The sequence below is a fragment of the Equus przewalskii genome, chromosome 11 (assembly GCF_037783145.1).
Source record: "Equus przewalskii isolate Varuska chromosome 11, EquPr2, whole genome shotgun sequence".
Taxonomy (NCBI): domain Eukaryota; kingdom Metazoa; phylum Chordata; class Mammalia; order Perissodactyla; family Equidae; genus Equus; species Equus przewalskii.
Window position 1 is genome coordinate 21,857,935 of NC_091841.1, and position 19,555 is coordinate 21,877,489.

At 36.2% G+C, this 19,555-nt stretch overlaps 1 protein-coding gene across 2 annotated transcripts; it reads left to right on the forward strand.

Moving 5' to 3' along the window:
* The first annotated feature begins 9 nt into the window (after nt 1-9).
* On the forward strand, nt 10-17,472 carry MS4A13 (membrane spanning 4-domains A13). 2 transcript variants are annotated; one of them, XM_070564029.1, is made up of 8 exons: nt 48-389; nt 2,764-2,882; nt 4,370-4,522; nt 4,870-5,010; nt 8,330-8,386; nt 9,342-9,461; nt 13,472-13,567; nt 16,869-17,472. In XM_070564029.1, the coding sequence occupies exons 4-8, from the start codon at nt 4,873-4,875 to the stop codon at nt 16,929-16,931; spliced, it is 474 nt and encodes a 157-aa protein (XP_070420130.1). In that variant the 5' UTR covers nt 48-389; nt 2,764-2,882; nt 4,370-4,522; nt 4,870-4,872; the 3' UTR covers nt 16,932-17,472. The 2 variants fall into 2 exon arrangements, with proteins under 2 accessions (XP_008522281.1, XP_070420130.1); XM_008524059.2 differs by lacking the exon at nt 4,370-4,522 and having other exon boundaries at nt 10-389.
* Nucleotides 17,473-19,555: the final 2,083 nt, after the last annotated feature.

Consider the following 19,555-nt stretch of genomic DNA (forward strand, 5'->3'; position numbering starts at 1 on the left):
TGAGTCTGCGCACATGCCCTTCCTCGTGCCCCCTCCCTTGGCAGCTGGAGTAGCGCGCGTGCGCATGAGGACCACGCCCCTGCCGTTGGACACCCACGCGGCCTGAGGAGGCGGAGGCGCCGGAGGAGCCGGAGGGCCTGCCGGGTCCTGGGCTCTTTGTTAGCTCAGGGATGACCACTGGGCAGAGTCTGGGGACCTGGCCCTGAGGGCGCCGCCAGCCAAGATCGGCCTGTTCAGCCTGGGCTGGGCGCTGGCGGGAGGACCCGGACAGGGTGCTGGACAAGCACTCCAGGGCAGAGTGACCGGCCTGTGTGGGGACCCCCTTCGCCTGGGCCTGGACCTGAGAGGGCAAAACTCCATCCTTGGGACCTTGAACAAGTACAATGCAGGTTAATGATGTCGCCTTGCTTATGGGCTCTCTTAAGGGTTCAAACCCGTCAAGGGACATGGAGATAGAGTTCGGTGTCCCCCACCCTCCTCCTCCTGTCTCCTTCCCTCTGCAGAGGCTGCACCCACCCACCTTTATTTCAGTCTTTATTTCCTCACGTCTGAGCCTCTTGGTCACTGCCTACAGACGTGAATTCCTGACTTATGGGAGCTCACACGGACTTGGCAGCTCCTGGAAATCCCAAATTAGACTACCCGTGATAAGCATTCAGCGCAGAACATTAGGGGAACCAGGAGAGAGGTGTGTGACACACTCATGAGGCAGTGGAGGCTCCCCAGACAAGGCTGCCGTGGGAGCTGTTAGGGCTGAAAGCCAGGCAGTGACCGGGATGCGGCCGCAAAGGTGGCAGGAGCATCACTCTGGGATGCAGCTCATGGGAGCAGTTCCGGTAGGGCTTTAGACGCCCTGCCCAAGAATTTGAACTTTATTTTGGAGATGCTGAGGAGCTGCATCCCTCTAAAGATGCTCACGATGGAGAGGCGGTTTCTAGACATGAGTTCGACGTAGCTGTTCCAAAACTTCTCTGTCTGGCAAATTTAGGTCATTAGGATGGGGTTGGCAATAAGGGTTGGGGGCGTGTCCTGCAGCTGCTTTTTAGATTAAGTGATGGGATCACCAGAAAAATCAAAGAAATGATTGATTTTATTTTTTTTATTTCATGTTTTTTTTTTTTTTACAAAAATGGGATACTTGGTTGTAGAGTAACCAAATTTAGAATGTTTTTTTAAAAATTCTAAACATCATTTATTCCAGGAATATATTGTAGCATTTCGTAGTTTCTCTTTTCCATCAATTAAGCTGAGGATTTTAAACACACACGTACACCCTTTTTTTTCTTAGTATTTTAGTGAATACTTCATTTGGGCTGGTTTTGGTGGAGGCCTGATGGAAATGATAGTGATACTAAATATTCTACTTCCCAAGTCACTCCTGGTGCTTCCACTACCAACTATGAATGTGAAAATAATTTTTCTACATACACAAAAGGGCTTATTATTTTTATTACTATTAATTTTAGTATTTTTACTATAATTTATATTATATAAATTATATTATTAAATATATAAATATAGTATAAATATATAAAAATTATAAATTATATTGGTAATTTAATAATAATAATACATTTACTATTAAAATTATAAAATAATATATTTATTATTTTATTATTATGTGAAAAGTGACAATCTAGATATGGCTTTTCCTCATTACTCTCTATATATGAATTCTGTAATTCTGTGACTTTTATTTAAACATGACAGAGTGATTAATGTTGGTTACCTATAAACCTATACCTTTTCTTTGGTATTTTTCAGAGATGATGTTTGAATATATAAAGCTTACTGTTTATACTTAAGTTATTAACATACTGCTTTCTCTATTTGCTATCATTAGCTCTTGTATTCCTATCCAGCTTGCTTTGTCTCTAGAATAGACCTTATGGAGTTAAGAAACATTCAGAAAATCAATTTTAGAAACCAAAGACTCATGGAAATAATCAAGACATGAGATTTTAAGGGTGCAGGAAATGAGAAGTCATTTAGTCAAACTCTCTCTTTTCTGAAAGAACTGAGGCTCAAGTTTTAAGATCCTCCATTAGATGATCATCTCAGTAAACGGCATGACTCACGTTATTGACCCAAGTGTGAAATGTTAGAAGATGTAGAACAATGTAATTTCAGATCTACAAGAGGATACAATTATTAGCCAGGTTTTCATCTTAATATAAATAAGAAGATGATCTAAACACCAGGGAGAAATACCAGGATAACAGGAAAAAGCAAAAAAGAATAGGAGAAGCCTTTAGGATTGTGGAAGCGACTTTGGTAAGTTGTCTGATGGAAGAAAAAGGTTTTTCACACAGAAAGAATTAGTTTACAGGTATGTGTCAGGAAAAAAATCACAAGTTAAGTAATGAACTTAAGTACAAGAACTTGGTTTTGAAAATACAAACACAGCATTATGAATTGCATTGAATTAATTATGAATTGCAAATGAATTGTTAAAAGCTTTACTGAAAATTCTCTAACACTGTTCCTTAGGTGTTCTTTATACTTTATCAACGAGGGACTCTTTACTACTCAGAGAAAATATCTGTAATATACTAGTATTTTTTTTAGTCGTGGAGAGAGGCTTTTCAGTTATGGAGGCTGTTATTCAGAACAGATGGATATAAGTTGATGCCTCTAAGAATTAAGGCATGGAAAGAAGAAAGTTATTACTTCTGAGTTTGGGGAGGTGGTTACAAAACAGAATCAAACTAAAGTATTTTCTTTTGAGCAAAGCATGTATATGTGTTTTGTGTTATTTTTTAGAATCTTACTAATAACAATATCACCTAAGATTAGAGACATAATCATCTGGAGGAAATGCTGGGAGTATGGCTGGATGTAGATGTCCGAAACTCTCTACAGCAGATGGTCTTGTTTTAGGGGTAAGTAAGACTTCGCTTTGACTAAATTCAGGATCATGCACTATTTCAATTTAATAAGGAATAATCTTGGATCTGGAGAGGGGAAGATTTGGTGAAGTCAGAAGGGTAAAAGTTGTTTTTTTTTTTTTTAAATATTGGTTGTATTCCACAAATTTTGACTGATCTCATGTCTGTTCATGAACAAATATGTGCTTAGATATAAGCATACTGTCTAAATCAACATACACAAGGTAATAGCTAAATCCAAAAGAATAAAAGAAAAAAGATAGTTTTTTTTAACTGTGAGAGAGATCTATTGCTGATCTCTTTTAATCACTTTACTGATGTCTATGCAGTAGGATAATTGTTAATTTCTCTCTTCTAGTAAGTTATAAACAGAGAGTTTATCTATCTCAAGAAATTCCAAGGCGTTGTGAATATCATGCTCTTTCACATCTGAAGGGGAAAACACTTTTCCACTGGCTGTGAACTTTTCCTTGGGATTTGGCTGGTGTATAGACCAAGTGTCTGTCTTCTACCTGAGTGTTCAGCAGAGGTTCTTAACCTCTTTGGACTCACAGACCCCTTTGGACATAGGAAGAAAACTGGGAATCTTCTCCCCAGATGCATAAACACATCATAATCTTTTACACTCATTTTGTGTGTGAGGGTAGCGGGAGGCCTATGACCTCGTGGAACCCATTCATTGACTCTAAGTTAAGAGCCATTTTCAATTAAGAAAACCCATCTAGTGTGTCCTTCACACACTAGCAGCCTTTCTTTCTTGTAGAGTTCTTTACAAGCTTTGGCTACTTGGATATTTCATAGTTTTATATAGAACCACTGCCAATCATGTAAAAGGAGACACTATTCTTCAAGCCCACTCACTCCCTTTAACATTTGGGGAAGTCATTAATGTTCTTGATACTGATGTGCTTATACAAGAGGTATTTACTGGATGCCTGCTCCATGCTGGGGACAATATTGGAAGCTAGTGACAACATCGAGACAAAGTCCAGGCCCTTGAAGATTTTGCAATCTACTAGAGGATTTTCTCCCAGTAAAATCCAAAGTACTTCTGGAAAAAAAATGTCATTCTTCTAAATTTGATGCAGAGCAAATGTTAAATTCTAAATCTATAAAAATATATGAGATTGTACCCAAAAAGTGGTCTTTCCATACAAAAAAAAACCCCTGAAAATGTATCTTTAATATTAGCTAATTGCATTTATGTGTTTTGCAGACTACTTGCTTTACAACGAGCTAGAACTATTAAAGTCAAAACGTTAAATAGCTTCCTATTAAAGTTTATATGAAAGTAAAAATAATGTAGCCTCTGAAATTTTTAAAAAGTAATTTAAAATGTGATTCAGTATGTGAAATCTCAGTTCATATATAAATTCAAAATAAATTTACTGGGACGTACTTACTGGGATTATAATTATCCTCCTATAAATTAAAGTTGAGTGATAATTCTCCCCTATGCTAACCCATCTGCTATCCAATAGGAAGACCTTATGCAAGCAAATCTACTTTGGATATTCTTTGTATCTCTGTGTTGGACTGGACCTCACCCCAGCACACTTGTGAAAAAGATCCATACCAATTTCTAATGTACAAGAAAATATTGGATATATGGCTTCCTGCATCCAAATAGATTAGTAAGCACATATTCTCTCAAGTACCTTCAGTATTCTCCTCTCATGCCGTTACTTGATAGATAGGGAGGACAGCCAGTAGTAGATTGGATTGTCAACTTTCTTATAGGAGATTTGGCCGGAATTATTATTGAACTTTCTGATGTTCCAGGTATGCCTGATTTCTATTTGGTGAACTTCAGTTAGGGCCTTCTTTTGAGGCTAACCAAACCAGGAAATATATGGTTAAGTGCATTGCTATTTTACTTTTATCTTTTGTAAAAGTGTTGAATATTGCTCATAATTAACACTTACTGGAATTATGTTATAAATTCCTTGGTTTCAGTACTAATAGCATTCTCTTCTCACAGGCTATGCAGATTATGCTCGGCATCTTTCATGTTTTCATGTGGTATTTCCTATTCGTCTTGTATATGGGACAAATAAAAGGAGTCTTTGGGAAGTATGAACCTATAACTTACAAAACAGGATGTTCTTTATGGGGAATTATTGTGAGTAGAATAATTTATATGATTTAATCATTCAGTAAATAATATTCATGCCACTAGTGGAAGACAGGGAACAGTTTCTAAACAAAGTTTTCAGGAGAATTCTTTAACTAAATCCCATGTTGGTAATTCATTCAAAATCAAATTCCTTTTTTCAGCAAATATTTTTTTGAGCACCTTTAATTTATCAGTGCTATTACAAGAGATGTGCATACAAGAGTGAACACACAATGACAACCATAGGTTAGATTGTCCTTAGGTATGCAAAAGACAAAGAGTCTTAGCATTGTTAATTTTCATATTTAGGGTCTTTACTTTAGCTTCTTCACATAATGAGTCTATCCTCACACATTTTGTAAATTTGCCATTACCTGTACTCTTCTCTGGTTTCTAGACAGCCAAAAGGTAGGAGGAAAATCTGGAGAGAGTGGCATCCTCGAAACCAAGTGAACAAAGAAGTAGGGAAAGATCAACTATATTAAATTCTGTTATTTTGTCAAATAAGACAAGTGCTGAGGATTAACCATTGGATTTAGCAGTATGGATGCCAGCAGTAAACCTGACAAGTACTTTCAGTGGAATGGGGCAGGGGGCAAAAGCTTGATTAGAGTGGTTTAAGAAATAGTGGGAGGAGAGGAATAAAGAGCAAATACAAATGACTCCTCTAAGGACTTTGGTGTAATGTGGTATAGAGAAATCAGGTGGTAACTAGGGGAAATTTGGGTCAAGAGAGAGGAAATTTTGTTTCAATAAGTTGGAAATATCATGTCTTTTCTTGAGGGGACTGAACTAGAAGAGAGAAAATTGATGATAAGAGATAAGTTGGGGGAGGGGAGGATTATTAGAATCATATACTCGTGTATGCAAGAGATAATGAATCTTAATACACAAATAGCTAGGAACATGGATAGTTCATCTCTAGCAGTGGTTCTCAACTAAAGTTGACTTTGCCCCTCAGAGGACATTTGGTAATGTCCGGAGACATTTTTGGTTTTCACAGCTGGGGATGTGTGTCTAGTAGCCAGAGGCCAAGGATGCTGCTAAACATCCTACAATGCATAGGACAGCCCCACAACAAAGAACTATCCACCTTTAATATAAATAATGTCAAATAGGTAAAAAGGGGAAGGCAGAGGAACAGAGAGAAAGGACAAATTTTGATAGGTAGGTAGATGGGGTGTTGGGAACTTGTGAAACTTTTTTCTGATGGCTTCAAACAGTGAATTAGGAAGCAAGATCATGAGCTGAGAATCGGAGAATGGATTGGTTGCTTGAGGAGAGAGGAAAGAATATAAAATAGTTATCTAGGAAATGTAAGAGAGTGCATGGATTGTGAGAAAGTTTGATTGTCATGTAGCATGAAGGGCTCACTTAAATTTTAGGAACATGATTGGATAGTGAGATGGGTCAAGATGGTTGTGTGTCTTTCTCAGGCCATGTTTGGCTGCATGGGTGCAGGTGTACAGTAAGAAGGAAAACTGCATTTAATCAGGATTTTGGTCTAATCATGCAACTGTGATCAAACAAGAAGGGTACAAAGGAGTTGAGAGTATATATAAGTGAGTGTTTGTAATAGTTGACCGTGGAATTTAAGCTGGTGATGGAGAGAATATAACAGATGAGGGGCTCACATTACAGATCCAGTTGGGGTCAAAGGATTGTTAGAGTTGTAATACTACAGGGCATGAGCTAGAAAGATATAAGTGGGATACTTGAAACTGAAATTTGACAGGTGTTAACACTTATTGGCAGAAACAAGGATAAGACAATGAATATGGGAGTGAGTGACTGGGATAGGATGGAGTCAAAAGATAAGGAGGAAAGAAATGCAAAGAACCACAAGCCCAGGGTCTTAGAAGGATCATATATGTATATACTGAAATTATGAAAGATTAAGAGGTGTTAGAGAGACAAGAATTAAAATCACCTAGAAAGAGAGAGCAACCAAAGGGTCAATAGATGGCTTCAACTGGGAGGGATAGTAGGTTATAAAATCCAATAATGTTTGATTCAAAGCTGGAGGAGAGGGAATGGTTGGAAGTAACAATAAGGAGCAAAGAGACCACTTACCCCAGGCTTAGAACCAATGGTTTAAGGGCTGTAGGAGATAAGATGGCCACCACTTGAGAGGGTTGTAGAGGAAGCCGTGGCCCCTAGGAGATTCCCTGCCTTTATACATTGACTCATAAGTGTCAAAGCATTGCCTTGGAAAACAACAGGTTAAAAACTGTGCATTTGCAGACAAAATCCAGATAAATGATTCATGACCTTCAGTGTTTAATTGTTCATGTTATAAAAATAGCATATTTAGCTCCTAGAATAAATCATCTAAAATTTCAATTAAATTTAGATGAATGCAAAATGTCTCCTTTAGGTCATCAGCTTTGAAAAGCATTTGGTAAAGCACATGGTTTGGTAATCTAGTTAAGAGCACTCAAGTTTAAAATTTACAAGATATTTTCACTTTATATTCTGAACTAGTTCTTCCCTTCACTGTGTACCTCCCTGGAAATCTCAGCTTTTGGTACAGAATGAAGTGCTGAGCGTGTTAACTTAAGTTATCCTTGAGGAGTTAGTAAGCTTTGGGTTTGGCCTTTCTATATATCACATATAGCATGAATGCTATTTTTCCACAAGTTAGCCTTTGACTTGGATCTTTGTCAAAGCCACTGAAACAAATAAGACAAAAGGAATATTTCCAGGGAATTGTGCAGTCCACCTTCAAATAACATGGCATATCTTTACACTTCTGGGAAGTAGACGAAGTAGTGTAGTATGAAATAATGTAACCTCTTTTTAGAAAACAAAGGCAAAAATGTGAATAGCAGCTATAACCTTAATAATGGCTACAGTCTCAGTTAAGAGATATATTTTGTACAAATACAATTTGGAATAGACTCATGGACCACTCTTTTTGCATCTGGATATGTACACAGTAATTACACTCAATAGCGTCTTCTCATTAGGAAGGATAGCATTAGAAGTAATAATTGAATAAGTTCAGAAAACATGCACGGAAATACAAACATGCACAGAAATACAACAGTCCCTGATTCAGGACTGCTTAAGTCATCTTTGGCATATACCACAACCTAAATTCTGCCCACTGGCTCCTAAATATTTCAGTTATTAGTGACCCTACCTTTCAAGTGATTACTATATGATGGAAACTTGTCCTGACCTCTCCTACTAAAATTTCTTTATATTTTGTTACTCTTAGTATTCTTAAAATAATTGACTTAGAAAGGGAGTTGTTAAAAGTACATTTTAAGTTGATGAGCATTATCAATGAGTATTTATAAATATATGTTTTTATATCCAGTTTATCATTTCAGGAGTGTCCATAATAAGAGCAACAAAATATCCAAATCAAAGACTGGTAAGTTGAAATGTTTAGGGTATCCTAGAAATCGCTTGTCAGAAAGATAAATAGGTTTTAATGAAACAATAGTGGGTATCTAAACAATGAAGGAATCTACCCTACCTGTAAAATAAATTAAAGAATTAAGTGAAAATCCAGCGCACATAATTTAATGTAGACAAACATGCCATATTAATTAGAATCATGATTGTGTAAAGGTTTCTAAGTTTAAATGTAGGGGGGGTTTTTTGGTTTGGTATTCTACCTTCTTTTAACATTGTATGACCTTTACTATTAGAAAAAATTTAGTAGGACCTAATGCCTTTATATATAAACATAACACTGTAAAACTTCATTTTCCTAGCTATCCAGTTTGGGAATAGGATTTTATCTTGTAACAAAATAGAAGACCTGTCCAGAATAAAGATCCATCTATGGTATAGGTGAAAAGATTTGGAAGGAAAAACATCCTAAAATCTTAAAGCTAATAGGTACCTTAGAAATTAAGGTATCTGATCTCATAATTGTACAGATAAAAAACTGATATCCAAAGATATTGATGGATTTCCCTAAAGAATGAAAACCCAGTATTAAAAATCATTGAATCCTATTTGGCTTGTTTCTAAAAACAGCATTTTCCATCTTTTTTTCTTTCTGCAGTGGAACTCCTTTGGTTCAAATCATATAAGTCTTTCTTCCAACTGACTCAGGAGATTGTAAAATACAATATTTTTGAACCTAAATGGAAGATTGATGCTTATTGGTGTGATGATATTTCAGTTTTTGCTCCAGGTTAACTGAGTTTCATGTAAACCAGAAAAATATTTTACTCCAATGGCGAGCATACCAACACTTCTAAAGCTTCAGAAACTAGATCAAAATTTTAACTAGATGATGTTTTCCAGCAATACAAACTGTTTACCCAAAGAGTTTATTCTAAATATAATAAGTGTACGCTGTATCTTCTTTTCAGATTACATGTGCTTTGGTCACGAGCATCCTGTGCATAGTTACTGCAATTGCTGCGACAGTTATAACAATAATGGAGTTGGTTAAGTTTGAGTCTGTGTCATATAGGAATTATGGACAAGCGGTAAGTGACCAATTCTATAGGAACATCTTAATTTCAAAATGATTCTTTTCAGAGGTTTTGAAGCCTTAGGAGGTAAAATAAGGCTTTTATTAGTCGTCACGAAATTCTTTGGTTTAGTAAGCTCTTCATTGAAAGTTTTAATTCAAAAATAATTCTAATGTGATTTTTTGGGTAAAGATTAATAGAATGTTTGAAATCTTGACATGCCCAATTAAAATAAAGCAAGTAAAAAATTTGAAGGCTTCCGTGATAATTGTTTATGCATTAGGCTAGGGGTCACTGATGATTCTCTTAATGAAAGAAAAGTATAATCCTAGACTTTAAAACCATTCCCAAAGTCAACAAAAGAATTCTGCTATTAATGCATATAGTTGGGATTATAGACACCTGGTAATTTCTGGTTTAACATAGAGCTTTTCATACACAGCCTATTTTTGTATCTTGCGTGAATTTTGCTTTAAGTCCCCAAATGCTAAATATGTATGAATCTATCTTGCTTTCATTTAGTTGAATATCCAGTCACATACTTTGTACCACAGAAAAAAGTTTATTTCTTCTTAAGATAGTGACATTCTCAGGTAAATGTGAATATCTTTACTGATACCACAATAGATTTATTTCAATTGCGTTGGCTTTAAATTCAGAATCCCAGAATATTAGTGCTGCAAAAGACTTTAGCAATGCTTACAAAAATCATCCATTTAAAATGAGAACAGATTGGAGTGGAGCTCCTCTTCGTTATGGAACAACAAAAAATAGTAACAATTTGAAAGTTTTCATTCAAAACTAAATCTAATGAGTAGAAGAGTCATTGCAGGTGAGGGGTAAACTTGCTGCTCCTCTCCTGTACAACCCCTATACCTGAGTATATTATAGTATACAGCATTATGCTGTGTAATATTGTATTATGGTATACAGCATTACAAAGGGGACCGTCACTAGAAGGAATCAAAGCATGGAGAACAGAAGCCTAATCGGCAATGAGATGATGAGAGAGGATGCAGTAATCCCTCAAAATAGATTGTGTGCGATGAATGATGTATTGATTTAAATAAGTATGCACCAGATTTTCCCTATAAATTATAAAATTTTCCATTTCCCCTGGAAATCCAATCTAGATATCTCCAATTCTAAATTGGGGGACAGAGATAGGGAGGGGGAAATCAAATTATTAAGTGTAGAATTGTTTCAAGTTATTTTAGCTTACCACTCGTATTCATAAGCTTATAATCGTCAGTTGAAGATGATATGGCATAATTTCCAGGACCTACCTTTTGCAAACAGTATTACAAACCATTGTAGACTGTATTTATTTGACCTGAACTCAGTATTAATTATCAGTTTCACAGTCTCCCAAACACATAAATTTCAGCTCTATTTGCTGTGATTAGTTACACAAAATGAACTTGTATATTAGCCCTACAGCTCTAACCCACCATATTTTCCTAGAGGCACTGTCGAATTATAGACTTACATTTACTATATTTACCTACATTTACCACAATTACAAGATTTTCCATATGCCCACTTTTCTAGCATAAGCAAGTGGCTTGGCTAAATCCACAAACTCATGAAGTTATCAGTATTCCCAGGTAGGTTCAGCTATCCCAAAAAGTGTATGCCTCTGAAATATACTCCCCACATAGCAAAATGGTTAATAGTATTAATTCAAAACCAGACTGCCTTTATCCAAACACCATCTTCGGTATTCACTGTCTGTGACCCCTTGGACAATTCCTTAACTTCACTGTTTCTTAGTTTCTTCGTGTGTAAATGGAGAAATGCTAACATATACCTGTTAGCTAACTGCTTTGTCTGGCTCCCAAACACCAAGCTGTTGTTCTCATAGCCAGCGTACTCTTCTACTTGGATATGCTTCTATTGTCTTTATCTCAAACTCAACAGATATGAAATGGAAAATATTTACCTCCTCTAAAGTACTGAACTGCAAGCCGGCCTTATTTCAATCTCCTAGACTCAAAACCTTGATGTAATCCTTCACCTTTCTCTTTCTACTGTCTTCCCAAGCACCAAAAATTGTTTATTATTTACTTGGATTTTTATTAATTAGGGCTCTCTTGGCTGTAGTGACAGGAAATACAACCCAAATTGACTTAAACAAAGAAAGGGCACTTACTGACTTAAGCTGGACTCAGAGGTTTAAATCCTGTGTCAAGAACTCAGCCACTCTCTCTGTTGTTTTCCTATTTGAACTTCTTTGGCAGGCATCTTGTCGCTTTTAGGGGAGAGTTTGAGAATAACACTAACACATATAAATTAAGGAATGTGGGCAAAATGACTTTTTACAGTTTTACCAGCTAAGAGGTCACAAGCACTTTCCAGCCAAAATGCTATGATTGTGTTTCTGCCAACAAAATTAAATCAGAATCCTTATCTTGCTACTTCCAACCCTGTACAGCCTTTTCTTTATCCTCCTGTTAACACCATTTGTGAATAAACACTATACCTGAGTTAAACTTGTTTTATCATCTTCTCAGAACGTATTATATTCATTCTTGCATTCAGTTTTTGCTCACATTATCAAACTGTAGGTCATGTGATATGTATTTTAGCCATATTATTTGTTCTATTTTTTGTCTCTATTTCTTAATTATTTTGTCATACTTTTAATTTGTGCTATTAAATTCTTTCTGGAACAAGGTAGGTTACAAAGAAAAAGTAAGTAAAAATTTAAAACTGCCTAGAATGTTGCTTCTCCCTTCATTTTTCTCAGTCCTGCCCTCATTTCAAAAGTCCTGCCTCTTTGTGAAGCCTTCCTAGATATGGATGGCTCAGGGTGAACCTCCTGTTAGTCATTTTGACATATTCACCCTTAACATATGTTACCTTATATTGTCTTCTGTCTTTTCTACTTGAATATAAACTTTGAAAAAGCAGGAATCTTTTGTCATTTCATTCTTACCATCTAATCCCTACCACCTAATAGTTTCTTGCATATAAAAGATATTAAGTAAACCTAACGAAAAAGGAGAAGGCGTGGGGCCAGCCCTGTGGCGTAGTGATTAAGTTTGTGTGCTCCGTTTCAGCGGCCCAGGGTCTGCAGGTTTGGATTCCCGACACGAACCTAGGACCGCTCATCAGGCCACACTGTGGCAGCATCCCACATAAAGCAGAGGAAGCTTAGCACAGATGTTAGCTCAGCGACAGTCTTCCTCAAGCAAAAAGAGGAAGGTTGGCAATAGATGTAAACTCAGGGCCAATCTTCCTCCCCCCCCAAGAAAAAAAAATAGAAGGAAGAAGAGAAGAAATTGAAGGAGAGAGAATTAGAATGTTTTTCTTTCTAGGTCTGAATATCATTCTTGTCTTTCCACAGCCAGTACAAAAACTACATTTATTTCAGCATTGTTACCAGTATCATTAATCCTGATATGTAGTTGAAAATATCTTTCTGATAGCAACAGAAGAGCTCTGCTTTATTTACCCCAGCAATTGCAATCACTTTATACTCCCAAGTGAAATGTTCTTTGAACTCTTATTGAATTTGCTTATCTTTCCATATGATGTTATAGCAATTTCTATGTGAGATTTTCATCACCACATGTGTAAATTTAAGTAGGTTTGTAATTAATAACAGCTGTTTTAATACATGAGGATTGCTTGATAAAACCTCTTGGTAGCCATATTGTCATTGGAGTTAGGAGGGTCAAATCTTATTGACTGAAGGGTTGGATAGTGAACTGTGCTAGGGATTCTGTGCTAAAGAGAATTATGAAAATGAAGAGTTGTGAGAAGTGAGACAAGAATGCTGAGCGATGAAGATCAAGAATGGAAGCTGTAGATAATGAATTGAGGGAAGGAAAGCTAGGAAAAGTGGAGCAGAAGGCAAAGGAGTAGAAATGCCTAGGGAAATCAACTGGTGAAGGAGGCTTACTTATTCTTCCTATTTTCCTTCTTTTCTTTGACTCTCATACTAGGAGCTACTTCTATGAACATATTTGCACTTAACTGAAGATAGTAATGCAAGATTTCTCCCTATTTTCTGGTTTCAGAAACTTGGGAGGGAAGTTTCAGCTATTTTACTGTCCACCTACCCCCTGGAAGTTTCTATTGCACTTGCATACTCGATCTTTGGCTGTATTGGTTTGGTAAGTGTTTATCTACTCTCTGGCAAATCAAGAGATGTTGATTTCTAGTAAGAACACTATGAGGAGTTGAAGTGCACTGATACAGTTTGTTTAGAACTAATAAAAATGGAATATGTGATAATATATCATTTACTTTTTAATTTTTTCTTTATTTTTATTGTTTATAAAATTACAAAAGTAATACATGAAACTGTGTATTAAAAAGTTAAAAAATGATTATTGCCCTCTTTAATGTAGTCCTCATCGTATCCACACATCCAAATCTACACTAAAAGATACATATACACACACACATACAGTTTTCCTTTTTACTACCTGTGTGATCATATTAATATTGTTTTGTCACATGTATTTTTCTCAACTATTATAAACATCTTCTCATTATAAAACATATCTAAACAATGCCTTCTGGAAGTGTAATTGCAAGTTTAATAACATCCCAATATGCTGTAATAATTCACAATACCACAAAAGTTTATGAGAATCTTTATTTTCTCACAATCTTAAAAAACTAGATATGTAACATTCATTCATTCTCTTACAAATATTTATGGAGTGCCTACTATTTACTAGGCATTGTAATAGACACAAAGGATGCAATGATTAACAAGACAACATCCCTACCATCAGGGAGCTTGCATTCCAGTGGGAGAGAAAAACAATAAACAAGTAAACAAATGATATATATAATAATTTGAGGAAGTAGAAAAATGTTATGGAGTAAATAAAACAAACAGCTTAAGGAGATAAGGCATGGATTATTTTACATAGGATTGTAAGGGAAGACCACTGAGCAAGGACTAACTGAAGTGCAGAAGTAACTATGAGACTACATGGAAAAAAAGTTTTCCAAGAATAGGGAATGGGTGGGGCTTCCAGAATGGCTGAGTGAGGATATGGTAAATCTCCCTAAAAAGAAATGATAAAACTGGACAAAATTGTCAATAAACCTTTTAAAGATTCTGGAAATTTACCAAAGCATACAACAAATTGAGAAATATTTATTTTAGAAAATTTGCTGAACTTCAGTAAGAATGGTGGATGCCTGTGACATTTTATTTTTTTTTAGCTTGAGGCTTCTCAGTGTCTTCCAACATATGAACATAGGGGGATAGAATTTAGCCCATAACAAGATGTTTAAGCTGACCAATCATTGACTGACCACTTATGCTGACCTGGGAAGAACCCTAGGAAACCAGTCTTAAAAATAACAAAATAAGGGGCTGGCCCCATGGCCAAGTGGTTAAGTTCGCTTGCTCCGCTGCAGGCGACCCAGTGTTTCGTTGGTTCGAATCCTGGGCGCGGACATGGCACTGCTCATCAAACCATGCTGAGGTGGTGTTCCACATGCCACAACTAGAAGGACCCACAACAAAGAATATACAACTATGTACTGGGGGGCTTTGGGGAGAAAAAGGAAAAAAATAAAATCTTTAAAAAAAAAATAACAAAATGAAAAAAGTGAGCAGATATATCAGAAGTGACACCCTGCAAGGGACACGGACTCCACAAAATTAGTACAGGCAAGTCATGAAAGACAGCAATAACAAACACTTCTGGGGGAAGATGAGGCAATCAGAATCCAAAGTCACTACGATATGTTGTCTAAAATACCCATTTTTCAACAACAAAATAAGACATGCAAAGAACAGGAAATAGTGGCCCATACACTTGAAAAAAGCAATCAATAGATACAGTCTTTTGGAGGGAGGGGAAGACAAATGTTGGTCTTCACAAAGAAAGACTTCATGGGCTGGCCTGGTGGCATAGCGGTTAAGTGTGCACATTCCACTTCGGCAGCCCAGGGTTTGCTGGTTGAGGTCCCGGATGCAGACATGGCACCACTTGGCAAGCCATGCTGTGGCAGGCATCCCACATATAAAGTAGAGGAAGATGGGCACAGATGTTAGCTCAGGGCCAATCTTCCTCAGCAAAAAGAGGAGGATTGGCAGTGGATGTTAGCTCAGGGCTAATCTTCCTCAAAAAAAAAAAAAGGAAAGACTTCAAAGAACTAAAGGAAAACATGTTTAAAGAATTTATGGATGATAATAACTTAGCAAATAAGAGTATCAATGTCCCTTACCTTGCTTGTGGTTATGATGTCATAGCATTTGCATATGTTTAAATACACCAAATTATACACACTAAATATGTGCGGTTCTTTGTATATCAAGTATACCTCAGTAATACTGTTAAATTTTTTTAAATAAGAATATCAATAAAAGAAATAGAAATTATTAAGAAGAACCAAATGGAAATTCTGGAGTTTAAAAATATAGTTACTAAAATGAAAAACTCACTAGAGGGGCTCAAGAGCAGATGGGAGCTGACAGGAGACATGCGGACAGAAAATCAGCCAACATGATAGAACAATACAATTCATCCAGTCTGAAGAACAGGAAAAAAAGAAGAAAATAAACAGAGTCTCAGAGATCTTTGGCACACTATCTAGTGCACCAATATATGCTTAATGAGAATCCCAGAAAATGAAGGAAAAGGAAAAAAGCTTGAAGAAATAATGGCCAAAAATTTCCCAAATTTGATTAAAAATTATACTTCTATACATCCAAGAAGCTCAATAATCTCCAATTAGAATAAACACAAAGAGATCCACTCTTAGACACCTCAGGGCCAAATGAATAAAAAAAAGGAAATCTTGAAAGCAGCAAGAGAAAAATGACTCTTCATGTACAGTGTAAGCACAATAAGATTTACAGCTTACTTCTCATCAGAAATAATGGAGGCCTGAAGGTAGTGGGATAGAATATTAAGGTGTTAGAGTAAAAAAGAGTCAGGCATGAATTCTATAGCTTATTAAACTCTCCTTCAAAAGAATGCATACTTTATGATTCCATTCATAGGAAGTTTGAAACCATGTAAAACTAAAGCTAAACCCTAATGTTTAGAGAGGGATGCAAGCTAGTTGGTAAAACTAGAAAGATAAGAAAGGATTGATTACCTAAAAGTCAAAATCACATTTGCTTTTGGAGGGAAGGAATACGTAGTAATTGGAAATATGACAAAGTGACCTTTGGGGTGCTGGCTGGTGTCTGTTCATGTTCAAGAAGATCATGAATATTTTTATTATAAAAGTCTAGAAGTATACCAAACATTAAAAGTGGTCCAATAGGAATTAAGAGAGTGGTTTGAGGTAGAGATGGGACATAAAGAGGAAAAATGGCACTTTAACATTTTATTCTATAAACATCAATATTGCTTATTTTTTAAAAACTAAGTATTTATTACATGTATGATTTTAGGAAACATGATATGATTTATAAGAGGTTAATTTTTTTTTCAGAGTCGTGGTAATGAAGATACTCTTTCAACTGTTACTATAGAAGAAGCTGAGAGCCCTCTTTAGAAACTTTAGAAATGTGAGAGTTTTTCCTGGTGCTCATACCTGATGGGGCCCTAATGATATTTCTGCATAACAAAGCTGCTACAAAGCCCACAGATTTTGTGCAAAGGAAAATACAAAACAAATTGGATTTTTCCTCTAAGTATTCGAGAAATCTCTCCAGAGATATTTTTGTAGGCTCCTACTGGAAAGCTTTTCCCTATTTACATATGCTATTATTACAAGGAAGAATTTATGTTCTAGGTACTCTGAGTAGCTGTCAACTCTCCCTAATGGAGCTTTTGTAAGAGACCATAAAAAAAGATTTGTGATTGTCTCTAGAGTTCAGGCTACAAAGACTTGGAGCATAATATTATATAATTCTGAGGAAAACGTTAAATAATTTATGTCCCTACAAGTAAAGAATACATTTCAGTCTGAGTTCTTCTGCCTGAGCTGGCTCCTACCTGAACAAAGTGTGACTCAAAAGGCATCCATTCATAGTCCCTTCATTGTTCTTCTCTGACTGCTCCTCTCCTCATTAAAGTTCCTTTCTGCCCTGAAAGTCTCTGCTGTTGTCCTTCTCTTTCATTCCCCCTGCTTCTTATTTCTTATTGATTGGATCATCTGTTCTATTGCTTTTCAAAGCAAGCAGGCAGCTTTTCCACAATAAGGAGAATTTCCCAAAGATCTGTTCTGAATTCAGATTCACCCTATCTTCTAAGATGGAACAGACTTTCAGAAAGCCTTGCTCAGCAATATTAATCATGCCAGTGAGTACATGTGGCTCTCTTTTAAATGTGCTATTTTGTTTCTGCCTTGTCTCTCAATTGTTGTCTAATACTATCAGATTTCATGGTTCTAAGATTTCAGCACTTAGCTCATGTCTGTCAGTTCAACATATTAATTGAGTGTCTACTGTGTGTTAAGGAGTATATTAAGCTCTGGAGTATGAAAGATTAATAAGGTACCTCACCACAAAGAGTTTTTATTTTAGGGGAGGAAACAAACAGGTAACAAGTCAAGACTATGAAGTGTTATAAATGTGTTAACAGAAGTATGAAAAAATTGAAGTAGTGTAGAAAAGATGATCCTTCCGTTGGGAATAAGAGAGAATAAAGCTTTTTGGAGGATATGGCCTCTGAGCAGGGGACTAAACATCATTTACCAAGCAGATCCAAGGGTGGAAGGACATTTCAAATAGAAGGATTCGCTCATGCAAAAACAGAAATGTGAAAAAGATGATACTATATTCCAGTAGCTAAAATAAATATATATCATAAAACATAATGACAAGGAGGAGTAGGTAAAGAGTGAAAGTTGGAGAAGTAGGAAGAGGCCAGATAATAAAGAAGTCAAATCATCAAAGACTGAAGACTAAAGTATTGAACTATAACTTGCAGGCAGTGGGAAGCCATTGAAAAGTTTTTAGTAGGGAAATCATAGGCTCGGATTTACATTTGAGGAAAAAGTATTAAGGAGGGAGAAATGCACAAGAAAGGATAAATTTGATAAGAACAACTAGAGTGTGGGAGAGAGTAATGGATAATTAGTTCAATGATTCAGACAAGCAGCAAAAAAGAGAAGGTGAGTTTTAGCTTTGTTGATTGAGTAAACAAAAGGTATGGAAGAAAAAAAGAATCCAAAGTAACCCCCAGTTTCTGGATTAGGTGACCCCTGCAGTGATTTAAAAAAAAAAAAAGGTAAAAGACAGAAGGAATTGGATAAAATGACAACTTCTGTTTTGGATAAGTTGAGTTTGAGATAACTAGGGGACATTAAAGTAGAAACGTCTGATAGGCAGTTGAAAATACATATCTAGAGGTTAGAGAAAGGTTAGCTATGTAGAGAGAGGTTGATTTTAATGGTAATTAAAAATATGTAAATGGGAGCGTTTCCATTTCCAGCAATTAAAGACTAGGTTCTTACAGCCCAAGCTTCCTACAAAAAACACAGCAAAAGTGAGCCAAAATTTTAAAACATCATCTATTTGGAGGTATTGGAGATCTAGGATTTAAGGGGCCAAGATTCCAGAGTGGAAAGCAAGAGATGATCCAGACTTTTGGCATAGCATTTCCCCAGATGCACTTTCTGAATCACAGACAGCAGGTGAGAGGTTAAGAAGCTGAGAAGAACTTCTAGTATTCTTATAGGGTTGTGAAGACAGTAATTGGAGTTCTGGCTCACCAAAGGGTGAGAATGTCATAAACATCCAGGACTTTCTGTCGTGATCCCCAGAAGGGCTATATCTTAACAGGAAAGGTGAGCAAAAATGGGTCATCCCTCCCATAGACTGATGCTTAGACCCAAGTCAACTCAATTACAGATTGTAATAAAGTAAGCTTCTCCAAATCTAACATTCTACCAAAACAAAGATAAATCATTTCAAGAGAAAGATAGCATTGTCCACAGCATCAAGTTATCACTCCAATTTTTGATACACAACGTTTAGGATTCAATCAAAGTAAAACAAGAATTAACTGAAATCCAAGAAAAAATACAGGCCCACCATAGATCCAAATAACATGATTATAAAATCTTAAATGACAAGATTTCAGGAGAGAAATGAAAATTCCGAAAATGAATCACATGGAAATGAGAATGACACAATAACTGAAATTAAAATCAAAATATATGAATGTAACAGC